Source organism: Filicampus tigris, chromosome 2 (assembly GCF_054856515.1).
Source record: "Filicampus tigris isolate MCC_2025a chromosome 2, RoL_Ftig_1.0, whole genome shotgun sequence".
NCBI classification, from domain to species: Eukaryota; Metazoa; Chordata; class Actinopteri; order Syngnathiformes; family Syngnathidae; genus Filicampus; species Filicampus tigris.
Window position 1 is genome coordinate 14,328,605 of NC_141218.1, and position 21,183 is coordinate 14,349,787.

At 39.5% G+C, this 21,183-nt stretch overlaps 2 protein-coding genes across 3 annotated transcripts; both read right to left on the reverse strand.

Annotated features, from left to right (window-relative positions):
- Positions 1-370: 370 nt before the first annotated feature.
- LOC147151515 (wee1-like protein kinase) lies at positions 371-5,957 on the reverse strand. The gene is made up of 9 exons (XM_086016660.1): positions 5,537-5,957; positions 3,879-4,078; positions 3,736-3,784; positions 2,130-2,302; positions 1,761-2,029; positions 1,605-1,685; positions 1,307-1,392; positions 1,052-1,222; positions 371-552 (listed from the first exon to the last, which is right to left on the reverse strand). The coding sequence occupies exons 1-9, from the start codon at positions 5,861-5,863 to the stop codon at positions 460-462; spliced, it is 1,449 nt and encodes a 482-aa protein (XP_085872786.1). The 5' UTR covers positions 5,864-5,957; the 3' UTR covers positions 371-459.
- Positions 5,958-6,884: 927 nt separating this feature from the next.
- Positions 6,885-16,866, reverse strand: LOC147151516 (plastin-3-like). Of its 2 annotated transcripts, XM_086016640.1 has the most exons (16): positions 16,702-16,866; positions 15,813-15,881; positions 14,619-14,770; positions 14,265-14,394; positions 12,772-12,904; positions 12,203-12,284; positions 11,748-11,913; positions 11,436-11,575; positions 10,655-10,750; positions 10,032-10,218; positions 8,934-9,012; positions 8,686-8,806; positions 8,464-8,597; positions 8,212-8,335; positions 7,888-8,012; positions 6,885-7,746 (listed from the first exon to the last, which is right to left on the reverse strand). In XM_086016640.1, exons 2-16 carry the CDS (start codon positions 15,871-15,873, stop codon positions 7,614-7,616), a joined length of 1,863 nt encoding a protein of 620 aa, XP_085872766.1. In that variant the 5' UTR covers positions 15,874-15,881; positions 16,702-16,866; the 3' UTR covers positions 6,885-7,613. The 2 variants fall into 2 exon arrangements, with proteins under 2 accessions (XP_085872766.1, XP_085872775.1); XM_086016649.1 differs by lacking the exon at positions 16,702-16,866 and having other exon boundaries at positions 15,813-15,883.
- Between the last annotated feature and the right edge of the window lie 4,317 nt (positions 16,867-21,183).

The following is a 21,183-nucleotide window of genomic DNA, read 5'->3' on the forward strand; positions in this document are numbered from 1 at the left end:
ACACGTGACCCGTGTATGTGCCGTGACCCCTGTGAGCCAAGATGGATGACAGCGTGTATGTCAGCTTCTTGTGGTGCTCCACATGTATGTCTTACTCTTCACTGGCGCTAACGTACGCTCTAGCATCTCCTCGGGGCAGGTTGAACAGTCAGGATGTCAAGAAACATCCAGAAATGGTCGGTCTTCGTCTTCGTCTCTCGCTCGAAAACGGCAGCACGATGAAACAGGGAGGACACGCTGTCTTTTGTGGAATCTTTTTTTATGCCTATTGGAAGCAATGACTAGAAGGTTAATTTTATAAAGCACACCTTTGGACATGATTATGTTAATCGCGAGATACGTTTGTTAGTTTGGAAAAAAAACCACACGATTTGTGGTAATTGTTTTTAATCGGGCATATGTGCAAGAAGTGAAAATGCGACTCAAACTTTATACAAGAGTGTTCAATGATATTTGTATTTACAACATCAGTCTGTTTGCTGTCTGGATTACTGGGTGTCTGATGATGTCAGAGGTCGAAGGGCGTCTCTTTGGGTCAGGGTTTATCATCAGCTGAAAAACAAAATTGGTACAGGATATATTGATAAAATCGCTACCGTAATTTTCTCCTTGAAGAGCATAATTACCGTATTTTTCAAACTATAAGTCACACTTTTTCTTCCTGGTTTGGCTGGTCAATTTACACTCAGGTGCGACTTTTATATAATAAAATTAGAGCTTGGACTGGCACCCAAAATCCCCATTCCCTAATCATGTTGACATTTCTTTTGGCGGTTGGCAGATAATTTCCCCCAAAATGTGACTTATACTCCGGGGCGACTTATTTATGTTTTATAAATAAAGTTGAGTTGAGTTTTCCTTCTTCATGATGCATTTTCTTACTAGTGTGACTTTTTCTCCAGAGCAACTTATTGTCTGAAAAATATCGTAAATTAGCATTATCCCTTAATCCATGTTAGTGGATGGAGTACCAAATTCTAAAAATAAACCAAATTTATGCAATTGCCAACATGTTAAGGTACATGTTATTATAAAAACACTCTGCAGTCACCTCAAGAAGACTGACAAACTCTGATGCAAGCACACGCGGCATGGCGGGAAGCTCGCCCTGACGGATTTTGTGCCACTGGTGTCCGTTGGGGGGCAGAGCCTCCGCCCCCGAGGCGCCAACGACAGTGAGAGCGAGAGCAAAAATGTCGGCCTTTGTCAAGTTACTGTAGTCCTACAACAGCAAACAGGAGGGACCTGTTAATAAGTGAATTTCTCAAATGAAGAAAGTTTTTTTTTCCTTCGAATGATGACAAACCTCTTGTAGAACTTCATTGGCCAGATATCTGCTGTCACCTTCTTCCACGTGAAGACTATTTACCTGCGTCACATGACCAAGATCGCCTGGAAGTTGGAAACATTTGTTTAGATAAAAAATGTCAATGTTTATCAAGGGAAGGGTTGTCCTTAATTTACGACGGAGTGGGTACAGCTATAACCGAGCTTGCCGGATTTTTAATACCATGCACTCCGTTCGCAACCTCGGAATGTAAACCAAGAACACCCGGTAGAATGAAGCTGACAGAGCAGCGGAAGAGAAAAAACAAAATTCAAACCTATTTTGTAGGTAACACCGTTGGTCAACATGCCATCCTCATCACAGCTGCTTCCAGACCTCTTGGATACGAAGATGTTGCCTTGGAAACAAAAACATCGATCAGACTCGATCAGTTTTCACTGCATCTATTTGTAGCACAACCGCTAAAACCCACTCGGTTTGATGTCCATGTGCACCAGCGACATTGAGTGGATGCACGCGAGACCTCGCGCAACTTGCAGCAGAAGATCTTTGAGGTCCACTTCCGACATAGGGGTGAGGCGCTTAGAGTTGCGTTCAATGACATCCGCTAGCGTGCCGCCGTCGCAGTACTCGTTCTGGATGAGCAAGTGGTCGTCCTCCACCCAGGACGAGTAGTAACGCACCACGTTGGGATTCTGGGCTAGTATGGCGTGGGCAAACACTTCCCGCATGACACATTGTCTGCATGGGAAGAACAAAGACACTTCAAAATATTTTCACTGTCTATGGAGAAACCTTCAGCTTCATATCAATTCTTTGTCATATGAAATGCTCCACGTACTTATCTACTGATCCCATAAGTGGTTTCTTTGATCGCTTGATGGCGTAGATGCAGCCATCCAGCCTTTTCACACATTTGAACACTGCCGAGAACTGCCCACTGCCGATCGTCTCCAGCTCGAGGAACTCTGAGGTGTACCGGGACGTCACATCGTTTCTCATCGCAGTCAACCTCTAAACGTAGCAAGCAAAGGGGGATTACAGTCATTTCTCGTGATTTATACGGCCCCTAACATAGCATGCCCCCCCCACAAATTCACCCTTAAAAAGCATTTATTTTCTCTGTACTTGTGTATAATATTTCCCCCCGGTTTGCTGGTATCCTTCATTATCAGCGTGAATAATATGAAGGAATACAGATTCAAAACACACCCCTAAAGTGTAAATGCTTTTAAATTCAGGTTAAAAATGATGCTCTTCCCATACTCATGACTAAGGTCGTTGAAAGCCTTTTAAAAACCACGTTTTCCAAAATCTTGTTCTTGCACTGTTCGTTCTTTTACTTTAAATGTTTAACTCTTTTGTTTGTAACTGATTTTAAATGTTATACTTTCAATTATGTGAAGCACCTTGTGTATGAAATGCGCTATATAAATAAAGCTGCGTTGCCAACGCATATGCCTCACTACTGGCATTCACTAAAACATGTAGCATCATAAGAAAAGAAACTATAATGATTATCTAGTGGTGTAAAAAATAGACTCAGTGACGTTAGAAAAAGCCCACGTACATTGTAACATAAATTCTGCATCCTCCCAGTCACTTTGCAAGGAGCAACAATCGTTACAACGTTAGGCGACTATTAATTATGCAAATAGCCAACAATATGCATTTATGAGCTCAGAATAAATGCCGGGTTTCCGCAAACAGCTTGTGGCCGATGCTAGCGGGCTAATGTGGCTAACTGGCATACGGCCATTTGGACTAACTGCAGGGTACGAGCACAGGACATGTACTTATTTTTCATCATAAAATCAGTGCTAAGGAGAACATCACTTACATGAGGTAAGTAATTAGGAGTTCTATTTCATCCCTACTGACCGCCAGGGGGTGGTGCTTAAAGCACTGAATATTCCCTTCGTGCATGCGCAGGGAATATTCAGTGCTTTAAGCACCGCCCCCTGGCGTTTATTCGGGATTCATTGAACCGTAGTTACAGACGTAACTTTTGTTATAAGGGAACTAAGTTCTTATTTAGCTGTGCTGCACCAGAAACAGGAAATTAAATATCCATAACAATGGCAGATCAAACTTACTGTATTATGTATACATTTTATATTACATTAATTTGTAACATTAGAATTTAAATATGTTGGAATGCAAGCACACCTTTTATTTATTTATATCACAACCTCTATTTACTGGTACTCATCTGTTACATGTGAAAGGTTTTCATAATTTATATTTAGCCTTTCACAATATGGGGGACAATTTTGGATTTTTTTTTTTGCAAAAAGTTGCGTATTAATAATTTGGGAAATTAAGGTAAATACAATTCCCATCATACTCGGCTGCTTTGCAATAATTGGAAATAAGACGTGACTTGTGACTAGTCTAGGTTCTTTCTTGAAACAAAAAAACATCCTCTTCAGAGAAAATGTAATTACCTTAGAGTCTCCTTTAGCATTACTTGTATTTTTGTCTTCTCCATAAGACCTGGACAACAAAAACATAATCGTCAATTTTTTTAAAGTGGAGAACGCATGTGACGAAGGACATTGATCTGCAAGGCTAAGTAACATATACATACACGTGTGTTCTCTTGCGCTGGTTCTTCTGCAGTGTAGGAGACTGGATGAGGAGGGAGAGGGGACTGAATGGGTTCAAATTGACCTGAGGTCTGATGCTGTTGCCCTCTGTGCTGGACCTTGCTGAAAGTTTCCCATTCTTGAACAGGGAACGCCTGCAGGGGAATGTGAGGCTGGAGTTCTTCGCTGGGGATAACACACTCTGTGCAAACAAACACATTGTATTTTATTCAATACAAATAGTTGGGTCACTTGCATGCATGCCCACTCATCAAGTTTGAAATTTAACAATCAAACAAAAGTTTTAAAAAAATGTGATTGTGGGTTGGTTGAACTGAACTGAATTTTGCACCACACTGGGTTTGTCTACTCCTTCCTTTAAACTTCAATTTAAGTTACACTGCTGGAATACTAAGTCCAAGTCAAAAGGTAAGCAGAGCTTTATTTCGGGTGGTTTTGATAAAGGGAGGAAGGAAACAGTTTCTGGTGCTCTTTGCAATTGCATCACTTTTACAAACAAATGTAACAAAATACACTAACTTTAAATACAGTAACCGAAAGCATATTATCAGCACAGCTGCTGGTAATTTAAGATGACAGTGTCATTGTTTTCTTATGTCCCCACAAGCGTAATAGCACATACTGTAATAATTGCTAACAATGAGAAGAGAGCATGAAACTATAAAATATAAATAACGCCGGAAAAACTTTGGTCGCTACTTCGCAGATTTTCTCTAATGTGAGGGTACCTGGGACAAAACCCTCATGATAAACGAGGTATTACTGTACACTATGGGTCACCAACCAAGGTGGTGCCTACAGGCACCAGGTAGCATATTGTACAAGTGATCATTTGAAAATGCACACACTGGCAAGATTTATATAAAGTGTTGCATATTGATATTTGTCCATTTCCTAATTCTAGTGAGAAATCATGATCATGTATGGTTCATAAATACATAAATGAATAATAACAATAACATTGTGTAGGTAATTTCAGCAAGTGTGTTTCAAACTGTGTAGCCATTTCCAATCATCATTACCCAAGAAGGAGCTCTCACATTCATAAAGGTTCGTGACCCCTGCTGTACACAACTGTTCAAAAGTTTGGGGTCACTTAGTTTAATCTAAGCTTTAACACTCGATTCATCATAAAGTACAAGTCTAGTAGACGTTGAGTGCTATAAAACAGTAAACTTTTAAAAGAAAAATACATTCATTAGTTACCGAAGTTTTTCAATAGTTGTATATGTAATAAATATAATACTCTTTTTAAGATAGCAAAAAATAACTGGGGAGATCACCTAAAACATTATTTCCGACAACAATTAAAAATAATGGATCCCACTTTTTAATCCGGTTTACTATGCATTCACATTGTGAAGACTCCTGTAATACTGCATTAAATTGGCAGTTTTTTCTCCTATTTCCTTTAGAGTAATTTGCAAATAGGTTTATATTCGTTTTTACATTACATGTGTGGTAAATACGTTAATTAGCATATATTAATACAAATGACCTACCAAGGACCTGCCCCAACTGTCGGTTTTGTAACTCCAATTTGAATTCCGACCGTTAAATAACACCGCAAGCAAAAACAACAACAACAGATCGATAGCAACGGACAATGGTAGTCAGAGCGTTAACGGCCACTACTAACCGTTGCTTGATGCGGCGTGTCGAAAAGTCTTCGTCTCCTGACATTTTTGCACCGAGTGTTCGTGGATTGGGTTTGTAGGGACGCTCGTTCCGGTGAGTCCTCGTAGAAACGTGAAGGCTTCTTAGAGGGCGTGGAGCATGTGGCCAAGAGACCAGTGTTCAGGGATCCGCAGCCTTTCAGGCCCCATGGCATTACCTCGTCACCCCCGCACGAACGGTTCCTCCGGGGGCTTCTACGGTATTCCAGCCGCTTGACAGCGGTGCTTCGTCGCTCGCGCGTTGGAAAGCTCTTTTCGGTGTCCCGGCTCGGCCGCGGTGTTGTCTCCATGGCTCCGTTCGTCTTCTCCTGCACGTGGCTTTGACTAACGTTACAAAAAAACGCGTTTCAAAGCACCGCCAGACTGTTTGTGACGTCACATGGGGCAGCCAATCAGCAGCTCCTTTGTTTACTTCTGTTTGTTTGGTTGGCAGCTGGCGACTGTAGAAGTGTCGCTATCGCCACCTAGTGAGCTTCAGTATTAGTGTTGAACTGATATCGCAATAAATCAGAGCATTGTGGAAAATCATGTCATTTATTTCAGTAGCTAAACTAAACAGTAATTATATAGGCTCACCACACAGTGGAATATTTAATAATTTTGAATACAAGTGACTGATGGAAAAAAAATACCTCAAATAATTATATTACATTAAAAAATTCTGATCGTTTTAAGTGTATGAAGTTTGTACGAATTGGACTGGACTTCAAAGTATTTTCCTATGCGTTTTATAAAACTACTGCTGAACTACTGTATTCATTAAGATGCTCATATACATCTGTACAATGTAGGTGGAATGTCTATATTAGTCTGAGAAAAACATACTTTGAGTATTCAATGTATTTTTTGTTCCAAATTGTACTGAAACTTTCAATATTTACACCCACCAGGACAGCAACCCCACTTCCAGGCCTACAACGTAATGCTGCCATTTCACCTTCAGTAGCTTGCTCATTTGGTGATCCTCTGATAAAATAAATGAATAAATAAAAACACTAGAGGCGTTGTACCTGTGGTGGTTGTAGAAGTTTCAACAGTTAACACCTCCACTTTTCCTGGTAAAAAGTTTCACCATGCAGTGCACCCACACTTTTTTTTAACACACCCAGACATGCATGACGCACTCCTGTCTGTTGTCTAACAATAAGTTGTCTAACAATAAGCACAACGAATAATGATTTCATTTTCTAAATGTTCTATTTTGCTTTCAATAAAATATTCTGCGTTAGTCTGTACCACCACTAAGAAACACACTATCATTTTCATCTTAAAAGCGTATGCAGAAAATATCAATCACCTAACACACAACAGTGTATTTAACCAGTTGTTTATTCCAACATTTAACTTATTTCTTAGATTTACTAGAGTGAAGTTAGTGAACCGAATCATCTCAATGTCGGCAGTGTTTCCGCTGACTCCGCTCGTTGGAGTCAGTAAGTGAATCATTTCAAACAAATCATCGCAGCCTGTGGCGTTTCAGTGAGTCTGTGAACTCGCCTGCGTACTTGGCAGCAGCTCTCATAGGCAAGTGAATCAGAAATAATTCTGCTGCATTGAAATTCACCACTGTAATCTGTAATAATTATTCCAAATGCCATAAATTCAGCCTTATGGGAAATCAATGTTATTATTTCTGTTGTGACATATGCAAGGACTGTTTTACATTGTTTTATGAAAACATGGCCTACCTTGGTTATCTATAAAATAACTTTTCCCATGTACAACAGTACAGTATGTGTGAAAACAAACAAGGCCTTTAATTCATTTCTATTTCTAAACAGACTTATCCCAACTCACAGTGAGGTTGCAGCATTTCCCAGCATGCACTGGAGAGAGCTGTTGGCTACACTACTGCAAAATTGTGACCCTGAAAACAACTCAGACACTATGTCGCCCCTGAAAGAAAGACTTACATGAAGAAACCCCAAGCTGCTAAATTGACACCATGTACCCATTTGGCTTCCACAGAACCAACACGTCCAGTCCAAACAGCAAAAAGAGTCAGTCACTAGAAGTGGATATGAGCATCCGATCTCTCCTTTAGACCCTCTTCATGCCTCTGCCCATCAGGCAGGCGAAGATGGTCATCACCATTTTGGGGTTGACCTCCACCAAGTCCTCAGGCAGGGCATATACCTTGGCGCCGATTTTTCTTGCCATGGAAATGGCATACCTGGTGCAGGGTAAAGACAAATTTACAGTCATGCTGACATAAAATGGATGGTAAAAACTAAAATGAAAGGTTATACAGTATGATTTCATAAAATTCCCCAACATGATCTATCAGTCAAGAAGAAAGGTCGTTTTTTTTTACTTGGCATTTTTGAGTTTGTCCTCATCTGTCATTTTTTCTTTTTGAACCAGCTCGAAGTTCACACTCCCTGGTTGGATGGCATCGATTAGGTCCAAAACTGGAAGACTAGTATTGAGTGACCTGTCCTGGACAACAAAACGAAGAAAAATCTTACAATATGAGCATCGCAATTTTGTTTGTGCACATTTGTAAGGTTTAAACATTCAAACATTAACAGTGCGCTTTTAAAACACCGTCATATCGTCCAACATCTTTTTTTTTTTTTTTTAAACTAGCTCAAGAACAAATTTAAATCAGGACCACCGTTAGAAATATTTTTATTACCTTGAAGCTTTTGATAGAAGAAGTCTTGCCAGCTTCGGACAAAGTTTTGTTCACCCACGTGATAATTAAATCCTCTCCTACCACTTCGCCATCCCCGAGGTCTTCGAGCAGGTTTAACGTGTACCTGCATTAGGACCAAAAATGACCTTTGTCAGACAATAAAACGTGTAGTTTTGTTTGGAATTCTATTTAACGACTCCAATACATCCAGTCTTGCTCATGGGGGTGTCATGAAGTTGAATTTTAAATCACCTTCTCATCAGCTGCCACACCAGCGCGAGGGTGAGGGTTGAATTTCCATCATAGAGGTCCTGTCCCCCGATTCCCACTAGTGAGAAACCAGCTTGCTTCTTACCAAGCTCCACAGCATAGTTACAGTTTTCTATCTGCCACAGACAAAAACACACAAATGTATTTTTTCCCCAATGTATGAAAAGCCATAACCATGTCTAACGCGGCACGATTTAAGTTTACCTTTTTCAAATGGCCTCCCCCTACTGCCTTGAATGGAGGCAAGTTGACTCGAGTGTCCCAGTCCACTGGCACCTTGCTTTTTTCATATAATTGGAGAATCGCCATGGCATCCTGCAGATCGCTGTATTAAGCCACACACACGCACAAAAGTTAGGTGTCCATGTATCAGTATAGTGAAAGAGAGCCAAAGTGACTGCTCCAACAACTGGCTTTTTCTAGGAAGTCATTTGACAAGTAGAGAAACTGACCCATAGATGTGGTGAACACGGGGACTGACTCCCAGAGAGTTCATCCAGTTCCTGAATGTTCTCTCTTCTCTGGTCTCACCTTGGAAGTACCAGAGAAAGAAAAATAGTTTTGGGAAAATTCTAAAAAAAAATCATCAGATTTTTCTCTCTATCTTTAAAGATGAAGTGAAACTAAAAATTTTCTTTATAATATATTCTACGCAGGCCCACTAGCCTAAACACGGCATTCTGATTGATATTGTGTTTGTGGAATGTGAGTTAAGTAGTAAAATCCCACCATTTTCGTCCATCTCGCGGGGGGGGGGGGGCAGCCATTTTGCCATTTGCTGTCAACTGAAAATTACATCACAGTTGCTTTGGGCACAGGTAACAACCAATCTTGGCTCATATTCAGAAAATAGGTGCGCAAGCGAGTGACAAAATGGCTGTCCCCTGAGATGGATAAAAATCGGTGGATTTGACTGCTTAACTCCTATTCCACGCAATATTAATCAGAATGCCATGTGTAGACTTGAGGGGCTGCATAGAACATTTTTGGGTTGACTTCCGATTTAAGTTAAATATTCAAGGACAAACTATTGTAAAACAGTCAATTTTTTTCCTATAATTCACAATTTTATTTCTGTAATTGTTGAGAGACCTCAAAATAAGTCATTTTATTCATTATACCATTTTTAAATTAATCGGCCATTTCATTGGTTATCGAAATTTTATTCTGCCAAATATCGGAATTGGCCTAAGGAAAAAATTCATATTGGTCTGGCCCTAGTTTCAGGTTTCTTTATATGACAAGAAAGTAAGGAGTGATTTTGCGTCACCTGTTTCAAGAAATTCATCAATCAATTTCACACAATGGACTTAATTCTTAATCCATCAATCGATTCCTATGCCTACCCAGACAAGCCCATATTTTCCATGTTTAAGAATGTAATTGCAAAGTAAAGATGCCTGACTGTGAGACAGTTGATGTGAGTTCTCCTCGCAAATCCACAAAGTACAGAAACAATTATGAACTACAGAATTTTCGATGATCTCCTATAAAGTACTGGAAACGTTCATATGTGTGAATGTCAAGCAGTGTTACTGAACGAGTCTTACTCTCAAGATTCCAGTCTTGGTTCTCTGGTTTGGTCAGAGCCGGGTGTTTGTTAAAGAGCGTGGCCACAAAGGCCATGTTGAGCTTTGCGTTTCCGGATACCACATCAGTAGCTGTCACAAACTGTCGACAGCCAAGAAGATCGGCTTGCTGCAGCATGAGCTCTGCTCTCTTTGTAAGATCTTTCTCCTGGTGACACACATACACGTCTTTTAAAGATTGACAAAATGGGCTCGATTTTCAAAAGAAATGCTTCTGCTCGACAACCATGTCGAGATTCGATTCCGCTTTGATTGGCCATGATTTAAGTTGGCTGTGACCCCTCCCACAGCGGCGCAGGGCTCCCTCTCGCAGATCTGCACTCACTTGCGCTTGTTTATAAAATTATGTACATCGGGTCTAACCTGCCACTGTGCAGCGATACGACAGGCGCCATGCAGGATTTACGCCGGTCGCGAAAATAGAGCCCAATGTATGTGTGACATTAATTCATGAATACATTAAAAGTGTTCAGACGTTTTTTTTTTTTAACAAAATTCATCATATAATCGTAGTGACACAATAATGTAGACTATTAGAAAAAGCAAGGCTTTACATACAGTATAACTTTTCCTTTTCAGCTTACATAAAGTCCTGTCATATCGATTTCAACTCGCGCAACGTCCTCTTTGCTGCCATCTGGTGCGATCTGCTCCAGTAGGTGGAAATACGCCTTAGAGTCCTGTACACAGTAACAGAGAAAGGCACAAATAAAGTCTTGAAAGACCAAAATTAATATGAAATTCAACTGTATTGCATGACTCATGACGACAACATGAAAGCTGCAGGATTGTTCAGCCTTGGTAGAGGTCAGTGCTCTCATGAATAGCCAATGCAATGCACGGAATTTACGCACATCATTAAAGTGCAAGTCAACCCAAACTTTTTTTTTTTCAAGAATATGTTCTATGCAAGCCCACTAGTTGAAACAAGGCATTCTGATAAATATTGCGCTTGTGGAATAAGAGTTAATCCACCCGTTTTGTTTTTAGCCATCTCTGGGGGTGGCCATTTTGTCAATTCTGCAGACTGAAAATGATATCATACACCCTCAGGTCTTAGAGAACGACCAATCACAGCTCACCTGTTTTCTGAAGCTGAGCCATGATTGGTTGTTACCCGAGCCCTAACCAACTGTGATGTCATTTTCAGTCAACAGAAGTGACAAAATGGCTGCCTTTTGAAATGGCTAAAAACAGGTGCATTTTGCTGCTTAACTCATATTCCACAATCGTAATTTTAATCAGAATGCCGTGTTTCAACTAGTGGGCCTGCATAGAACATATTCCTAAAAAAATATGTTTGAGTTGACTTCCGCTTTAAAGAACTGCAGTGCTTAATCTTGCATACCAGTAATGTTATCTGACCTTAATATCCCCTGAAAAGTTTGTCAGGGTCATGCCAACTTTCTTCAGGTGGAAATTGGCCCAGCGCAGCAACAACTCCTCTGGGCTGAGTTTCATCAACTCCTCCAAACTCTCCCCTTCCTCCAGGAGCGCCGCAATCGCTGTACGTAGGAAATGAAGCGTGACAGTGTTGAAATCAACTGTTAGCATTTTTTGTATACTATTTTCACCGTTATAAGACGGCTGTAGGTTTTATGTTGTTCAGAATTTCAGGCCTACTATGGAATATATACACGACCAAGCTTATTGTGTAATGGGTCTTTGTGTCAGTACCTTCATTACGGCTCAGCTCGATATCTGCAAAAAGTCCAATCTTTATGATTTGCCAGAGGAGTCCAAGGACCAGATGAGGTTTTCCCTCTTTGAGATCTTGAGCGCCAATGTTGACAACTTGGCAGCCAATAGCCGAGGCTGAGTTCAGAGCCAAATTGAGATTCTCCTGTTTGCGAGGAGCACAATCCCGAAGAGTGAGAAAACAGACGATCATGACATATATGGAAAAAATGAGCTTCCGACTATGTTTAGTCTGACTATTTTTTGAAGTTTCCAGTTTATCGCCTACAAAATGGGCATTCGTCATAGGCGGATAGGCGGACCGGTCCGTCACATAGGCGGAATGCCCAGCTCTGCTCACGTTCATGATACATTTGTAAATAACTCGGCTACCAACACAATGGTAACGCGCATTCATGCTATTATAAACATCACAATCCAAACAAGCACCCCACCTGTGTAGTGAACGCAGTGAGTTTCTTTGTATTGATGGTTCGCTCATCAATGGTCTCAGGAACAGATTGGTTGATGAGTTTGCTGCACAAACAAACCACAGGTCCAACATGATATTCTATATCGTTTGAGGGATCAAAGTTAAGACTGAGTCAAGTCTATAGTCAATAGAACACTAGAACAATGCTAAGCTTGTATATATATATATATATATATATATATATATATATATATATATATATATATATATAAAAAAACAACTCCATAAATGTATTGACCTGAGGGACTTAATAGCTGGCAGACTACATAACAACATATCCAATTACTAATTCATATGTTAGACGGATTTCATAAACCATTGTGAATTAACTTCTTCTTGTGTCAAACTAAAAAGCTCACACCAAAGTTCATCAAAATTTGACTCAACATTTTGAGTCCCGTTGAACACTTTTGGTGATGGGAATTACAAGAATCTTTCTCATCAGCCATTTGGCCATGAAATATTAATGTGGTTCCTGTTACTATAATGCATACATATGCTGCTATACATAAAGGTCCATTAAAAATGTACCAAAGTACAATGCCGTCCGCCAGCGCTTTGAATAGAGCACCAGTGTCTGGGTTGATGGGCAGCACGTGTTTGCAGTCTGGATCCTTCTCCAAAATAGAGTTGATGTAGTTTGCAAAGGCATAGCGCTCCTGTTCTGAAAGACATGACGAATTGGTAAAACTCACTGTTGAAGTAAAATGCTGACTTGAGCATATAAATGTGCTTTTTCCTACAAGAACAGAGTTTTGGCCAGGATGCTGGCATAAAATATGGATGTTCTACAACAAAATGTGTTTGTGGTCACACTGTTTTTCTTCAGGCTTTAACATCAACATAATAAGGATTTTCAATTAAATAAAACTAGTGAACTAGTCTTACTTGCAAAAATGTCTTTAAAGCGAAAGTAAACCCCCCAAAAATATTTGCAATAATATTTTAATAATAATATTGCGCCTTCACTAGTATAAACATGGCATTCTGATTAATATTGCGTTTTGTGGAATAGTAGTTAAGTAGCAAAATGCACCTGTTTTTAGCCATTTTTTAGCCATCTCGTGGGGCGGCAATTTTGTCACTTGCTGTTGACTGAAAACGACATCAGAGTTGATCAGGGCTCAGGTAACAACCAATCACGGCTCACCTGTTTTCTGACACTGAGCCATGATTGGTCGTTATTTGATCCCTGAGCAACCGTGGTGTCATTTTCAGTCAACAGCAAATGAAAAAATGGCCACCCCATGAGATGGACGGTGGATTTTGCTGCCTCATATTCCTCAAACGCAATATTAATCAGAATGCCGTGTTTCGACTAGTGGACCTGCATAAAACACATTCTCGTAAAGAATTTTTTGGGTTGACTTCTCCTTTAAATTCTGTCTGTCTGCAGGTGTCTGTAATTATTTCCCACTATTAAATTCTGTCTGTCTTCAGGTGTCTGTAATTATTTCCCACTATCTCACCACTAAACATGACGACTTAAAGACAACTTAAAGACCGTCAGTAAACAGCTAGACAAAGCTTTGAAAACACACATTACACAACATTAGTACAAAACCTTGTGGGCTAAGCATTATGCTAGCAAGCGTTTTTAACAAATGTTGCCTGACTCGACGGCACCCATTCGTTTTTTTTGTGTGGGTGCTGTAATGAGAAGTATTGTGGTTAATTTTTCACCAAACCTTATCAGGGAATGCACAAACATTCCCACCTGTCGGTTTTGAGGAGGGGGAGAATGCGGGGGACTGACTCAAATAAATGCCTTTCAGATTTCAAAATATTTTGAGTGGAACTGATGTCAGAGTGGGTAATTTGTGTTTGTTTAAATAATGAAAATGAAGAAAAAAGGGCTGCAGCAAAAGAGCAGGTGCTTGATCGCCACCTAGTGATGACGTGTGCATGTGCCTGACCTTATGATGTCATGATGTGATTACCTGGCATTCCTACTACAGTACTTCATCCTTGTCATATAATGAACAATGTTAGATCTTAGCGTAAGAGACTTTTTCCATTCTTACCAGAGATTGAATGTTGAGTTCCTTCACTTGAGATTTCACTGGTGCCCCCGATGGCAACAATGCCTTCCTTCTTGTTGAGAGCCTTTCTGAACCCTTGGGCGATGCGGTCGTCCTTCATATCCTTAAAAATCTGAAGGAATTCACAAAAACACACAAGTTCAAAACCAAAACTTGACTTCTCTCTTTATATTATTTGTCATTCATACGGTAGTATTCATTGACAATTGATTTAATATTTGGAAGGCAGCTTTAAAATACAATAAGATTCTGAAGAGTTTGTATGCTATTTAGTTGGCTGGTTTCCTAGGTTTGTTAGTTAGTTTGTTGTTTAGTTGGTTGGTTAGTGTTACCTACAGCGGTGAACTCTTCAAAGCTGATGTGGCTGTCTTTGTCCCGGTCAAGTTTCTGAATGAGCTCCCGGATCTGGTAGCCAGGTAGAGGAGAACCGAGCGCACGAAAGAGCTCACCAATTTCCTTGACGCAGATGTACCCATTGCCGTCCATGTCTGGGAAGAAAAAAACACAAGCAAAAATGCATTTACACACTTTTGTTCTTGACTTTGTTTTGGGGTGACCTTTGCCTTATTTATTTTCAAAATGTGTTTTTTCCATTATGTCTTGGGTTTTGACTACTGAGATTAAATAACATTATGTCGAGGTGTTGTCAGTGTTACTACATTCCCTCCCTGAACCAGGAGAACAACCGTTCTATTTCATCCAAACGCCATACAATATATCACAACCTGCTGCTGACTAGTTTTTGTGTACATTTTTATACTTGTTACTACCATCAGCACTAATCTTAAATCTGCTGTCAACAAAGCTGGTCTTTACACAAGTGTGGCGAGATGAAAGCCATTGTTGGGGGGGGGGGGGGGGGGAGTTATATGGCATCCTGTTTACAGTTGGTCAAAAGCATTGGTTGGGAAACAGCAAATGTGAAAGAACGGTTCTGGGCATATTAGAGCAACATGGAAGATTGTGGCAAAAATGTAAGATGCTATGTCTGGAAAACACTGCACATCGCCCTGAACACACCACTGTAAAACATGCGAGTGTCAGCATCATAATTTTCTTTAGCCGAGAAGTGAAGCAAAAACGTTTAGTTTAGATCAAAGCAAATTCGGTCAAAGTTCAGATCTGAAAGGCATCGGGAATCGATGGCAAGACTTGAAAACTGCTGCTCACAGATGCTCTCCTTCCAATCTGATTGAGGTCGCCTCGAACTATTTTACAAAGACCGGACAAAACTTTCAGTCTCAAGATGGATAAACCTGGTTTTGACATAACTCTCATAGACTTGTATTGTAGGTCTTTAGTCCATAGCTCATAGACTTGTATTGTAGGCCTTTAGTCCATAGCTGACCTAAAACTTGTAACTGCAACGATCTGTTACTCAAGCTTCCCTGGGCCAGTCTGTGCTTGTCCTAGGTGTCTTGTCTTCCACTTTTGCCTTGTTACACCGAATGCATGTAATTCCTTTTTATCCAAATCCAAGCATAACTGACTAAATATGTGTCCTGTACCCAATATAAAGGATTTACTCACCTAGTTTCTGGAAGCTTTCTCTGATCTCCTCCATTTCCTCAGCGCTTAGCTGCTGCGACATTGTGACACCTGACAAAGAGGCCAAAGGAAAGCAAGCAGAGAGTACATTTAGGTTCTGCGGTAAAGATGTTAGCATGGCGTGTCTTTTGTGGTGGGAAATGCAAAATATTTGAAATCTATATCTTTTATCCCACTTGTCCTTGTTCACGAGTGAGCTGAGGCCTATCCCAGTTTGTGACGAATGAATTTTACTTCCACCAGAGGGCAGTGCTTCAGGAGGAACACATTTTAAAGGTTTTTTTTTTGCTCTCTATTTTTTTTTCGTTCTTCTAAACATGAGTTGCACTGTATGTCTATGCCAAAATAATCAAATACATTCCCTTTAATATTTTTACTGATAATATGATCCACCCCGCCCCTCTCCCCGTTGCTCAAACGTCATAAAGTCAAATTAACACAATGAACACAACTAACTCAGGCATCACGTTCTCAAATTGTCTCCATCACATAACGCGTATACAGAAATTCCAATTTCATTTGCATACACACATTCTCACACACTCGCACCCATGTTGACGATGACGAGGCGCCTTATCAGGGTATGATTCATTGAAATATACCCTTATTGTACAGTACCTTACATTACAGGTTAAACGCTTTCATTGATCTCATTTGTTTTACACGGTGCGAGTGTGTAAAATGACAACCCATAAAAAATTCCAGGTAGACAACATGTATAAGTGTTTGAATTAAATACCTAACCAACAAACAATGTCTAATTAATTCTGCTTTGCTTTTGCATCTTCCTAGGCTGAACTGTAAAAAAAAAAACGTGCAACGTGTCATATCACAGGCTTGAATGAGTGGAGGAGAACGCTTCAGCTCTTACCTGAAGTCCGTCAATTGATATAGTAAAATCAAATTCCCCACTGAGAGAGAAGTACTCGCTGTGTCGGCTTCGGGAAGCTCCCGGTTTTCTTCAGACACTGCCCGGCGAGGACTGTAGCTCCGCCCATCCGCGCCACCCTTCCGTCGAAATCGAACCGCGCCCTCCCTCCTCCCTTCTCCCATCAGCAGCAGCCTGACTGTGACCGCCCAATAAAATCATCAACGTTACGTCGCTAAGTTTGAAAGCAAAGTTGCCTGTAAAATAAAATAAAATAAGAGAGAGAAAGAGAGAGGGATGGAACATTTTGCCAAATAATCATTTTTTTGTAGTGGTGGGAAGAAACCGAGTAAAAAATACTCTAGTCGGCTAATGTATTTGATTACTTTCTGACGACTTTTTATTTTTACTCTCTACTTCTGTAAGCAGACATTGTATGTGTCTTTTTCAACTCTAAAATATGACTTTATTTGAATAAAATTGCAACACTAATCCTTATACCACTTATATCATGAAATTGTATTGGTTGAATAAATAAAAAAGGTACAACTTTATTGTTGTATTTCAACCTCTAAATAAACAACTTTTAACTTAAGAAATATAAAAAATATTGTAAAATTACAAATTCAAATTCAGAATTCTAGGATTTTTTTAATTTATAAAATGAAAAATATAAAATGTACAAATCACTTTTCATAAAATTATGACTTAAAAATATTATCCTCATAAAATTACAATTTTAATCACATGATTTTATATCTTAAAGATATACAAACACATTTGAGAAAATATATAATAGTGTTGTAAAAATGTACAGTTTCTCTCTCTCTCTCTCTCTATGTATATATATATATATATATATATATATATATATATATACACATATAAACATATGTTCTCATAAAATTACGACTTAAATATTGAAACTTAATTCTCTATTACAACTTGAAATTCAGATTTAGAAGCATTTTTACAAGTGACAGTTGTACAAGTTACAAGCAATTATATATTCTGTAGTCTTATGATGAGTATGATGAGTGATTGAATTGGCCATGTACAAAGTAGAAAGGAGGTAAGTTGTGGTGTTGCTGATTTGTATCTTAAACAAACAATGATTAGTTCATAAACTGATCTTGTATAATTTGACTGTGTTGTGGTTAACTGTACTACCAGTACACGTTTGCAATAAGGAGGTTCAACATTTGCACCCCCACTATCTAGTAGTGTGTCATGGAAATTCCTGCTGTATTGCGGAAATCTGCAGTTTATAGAGGTTGTTTTGTGGCTCTTTACAGGAAAGGAGAGCCACAGTCACTGATGAAAGTTTCAAATTAAATATGGCTTTTTTTGTGCAAGAATACTAAGTGTATCGTAGCTTAAATATTTCTAAAGCAAATTCTAAATGACACTCAATTACAAGACAGTTATTATAATGTTGCATCGACTATACCATTGTCTTGCAATGTCTCACTACTGCTTCTACCAGTCTCTACATGCATGAATTCCTCATCCCTACTCTCCTCATACCTTCCCAAGCAAACCCTCTGCTTTCCCCATTCTATCTCCTCCCTACTCCCCCACCAACCTCCCAGTGATCTGCTGAATCTTGTCAGAGTAAATTCCTCTTCTGTGGTAAATTCCCACTAAACACTTTTGAGAAGGCCTTATTTTTGTCAACTTTTTCTTTTAAGTAAGTTAGTGGGTTTCAGTCCATGGTTAAAAAGTTGTTTCTTGCACAAACTTGTTCACTTCACTCATGATGCTTTAAAAAAATTCTCACTGCTGAAAAAGTTAGCACTCAAACAAATCAACAAAAAGCATTCATTTGTGTCCCTGAAATGAAAACCAAACTCTATCTAATTATTCAAGCACATGGCAAGCACTAATATTGCAGTTTTTAGCAGGTCATTAGCCTGATAGCATCATTGCCATTGAACGTTCTCAGATAACATGAAAACACAACAAATTCACCAAACAAGAGCCCAGTTGCCACGATTAAACCTTTGCGGATTACCAGCACCTGGTGACTGAGAATCAACTCAAACAAAAGAATTATAATTTTTAGTCCGCCCATTTGTATTTCTTATTGATGTTGTTACAGTGTGTTAAAAGACTTGGGTAATGGGTAAAGGCTAAAAGCTCACCCGCAAACTGAATGAGGAGATGCGCTATAGTTTATGGATGGATGGCATCCAAGCACAATGGCTGTTTCGCCTCATCCGCCTGTCTTCTTACACTGATGTGCCTGTAAATCCAGTTTCACATGACCTTTTTCATTGCTCCAGAGTGCAAATGTTACGCTCCAGAGCAGCGCTTGTTCCCATTAACTTTACTGATATAATCTTTCTTAAGGCGACACAGTTGTTTAATTTCTCTTTGCATTCTTGCATTGTTTGGCAGTGACTTCTGTTGTTCATAAGCAACCACCAGTCCTGATTTTTGAAGAATTTGCTTTGATTATGTCTTGCTCCAAAGTGATGGTTCAATTGTCCGCCCCACATTTTAAAATTGCATTTACACAGTTTATACGATTTAATTAAGTTGCCAAAAATACTTCCTTGAGCTAATGGACACTCAAAAGTCAATAGCTGGCATTATTGTAGACTGCCATGAATTTAACGGACGTTAAAAGCAGCACATTAATGCATAAACTATGTGTGTGTGCTCAGGAAACTGAATTTTTCATTCGTAATTCCACAGGTATACAGAATCCAAACCAGAGTTCACAGATCAAGGGATGTGTGTGGATATGTACTCAAGTGTACAGTATTTCCCCTCAAATAAAATGTAGTCAAAGTAAAGTAAAGTCATCCTTTGTCAAAGCAACCACAAGGGTTGTCATTGTTTGCCTCTTAAAAGAGACATATTATGAGACATTGTCTACTAAAACTGTCAGGACCACAAATATTGGAAAATCGAACCAATTGTCATCTCTATGGGTCCAAACACCAAGACAAATTGTAATGGAACGAACAAGGTGTGCTTTAACTGCAGACTTTCAACTTTAAATTTGAGCATATTTGCATCAAAATGAGATGAATGAAATAAATATAAATGTTTACTGTCGATGAGCAATTTTAGGATGTAATAACAGTGTTCACCACTGACATAACATGGCAGACATAACTTGAGAGCAACTCCAACCGCAAGACTGTACTTTTCCAGCAGAGAAGAAGAGCAAGTGCTGCCAAGAAGCCAGGCCCACATTCGGTCTAGAAAATGGTGCCTTGCAGGTATGATATGAATCAGAATATATGTTCACTGAATTAATATTAATCTGCCTAGTTTGCATAGAGACACTGTCCGCCATGGAAGACTTCCACCTAAGTCTCCACTACAATGCCACTCTCAGAAATACACTGTGATTTTTTTATTGACTTTTTGTTCACAAAAACTGTTGACATTTCATTTGAAGCGCAATAGGAATTACTAAACTTGTGTCCTCCAACTACATGAATATATTCAAAAGCTTAATAGTGTTAGAAACCTATATGGTGGCATAATTGGACAATCAGTATGTCGTTTTATGGGTGGTTGAGGAGTACACATTTGAGCATTCAAATACATTAAGATACTCATATATAGTGTACATTGGATCAATAAAAGAACAAACAAATGAAAAATTGTGCTGTCACAATGACTTTCGTACCTTGTGCAGGCACAGTGATCATAAATTGCAATCATATCTCAACTTATTTCAACTGCGTTAATTATCATATTTCTATTCCATGCACAAATTCCACCTTCCATCGTGTTTTCTCACAGCCCCCTCTCTTTTTGTGCTTCCTCATCTCGCCTTTCCCTTCTTCAATTTGAGGAAGTGACTTTTAATAGCTAATCTCGTTTCCTTTTGCTTACTGTTTGAATCCCGCCAACACGAAGAGAATATCAACACGTGGGAGAGGTATTAAAAGATCAGGAGGATGTGCCATCACATCCTGTTTGTGTGACCCTCCAAGTGCAGTAAACTACAGTCAAGTTGCACGAGGCAGTAGAGAACAAAGGAATGTTGGTCAAACTGGACACTTTTGCAAGCTTGCTAGTAGAGTTATGAGTTTGCCTTTTTGTGCCAAAATATGTAGTTTGACACACTGTAGAGCACAACACCACACCCATCTAAAAAAAAAGTGCCAGGCTGCCAGCACCCTCATAGTAGACCGCATGCCCTTATTTGGTTGTGCAGTCAGCTCGGCTTGTGATTGGTGGAGGAAACGCAGCGCTCAGCTTTGAGACTCAGTCACACCTGTGTGCTGACACGCACACAAACACACACACCCAACTGAGCTTTTGACAAGTTTTTGTGCTTATGGACAGATGGACCTACTATGTCACATAGCATATTTCCTCATGCTCAAATAACAGCACATGCAATGTCCAAAGCTGGGCATTCCGCCAATGTGAAGGACAGGTCCGACTATCCGCCTATGACGTGCATGCCACTGTTGACAAGATGACATGGTCACAAAATATACTCAACAAAAATAT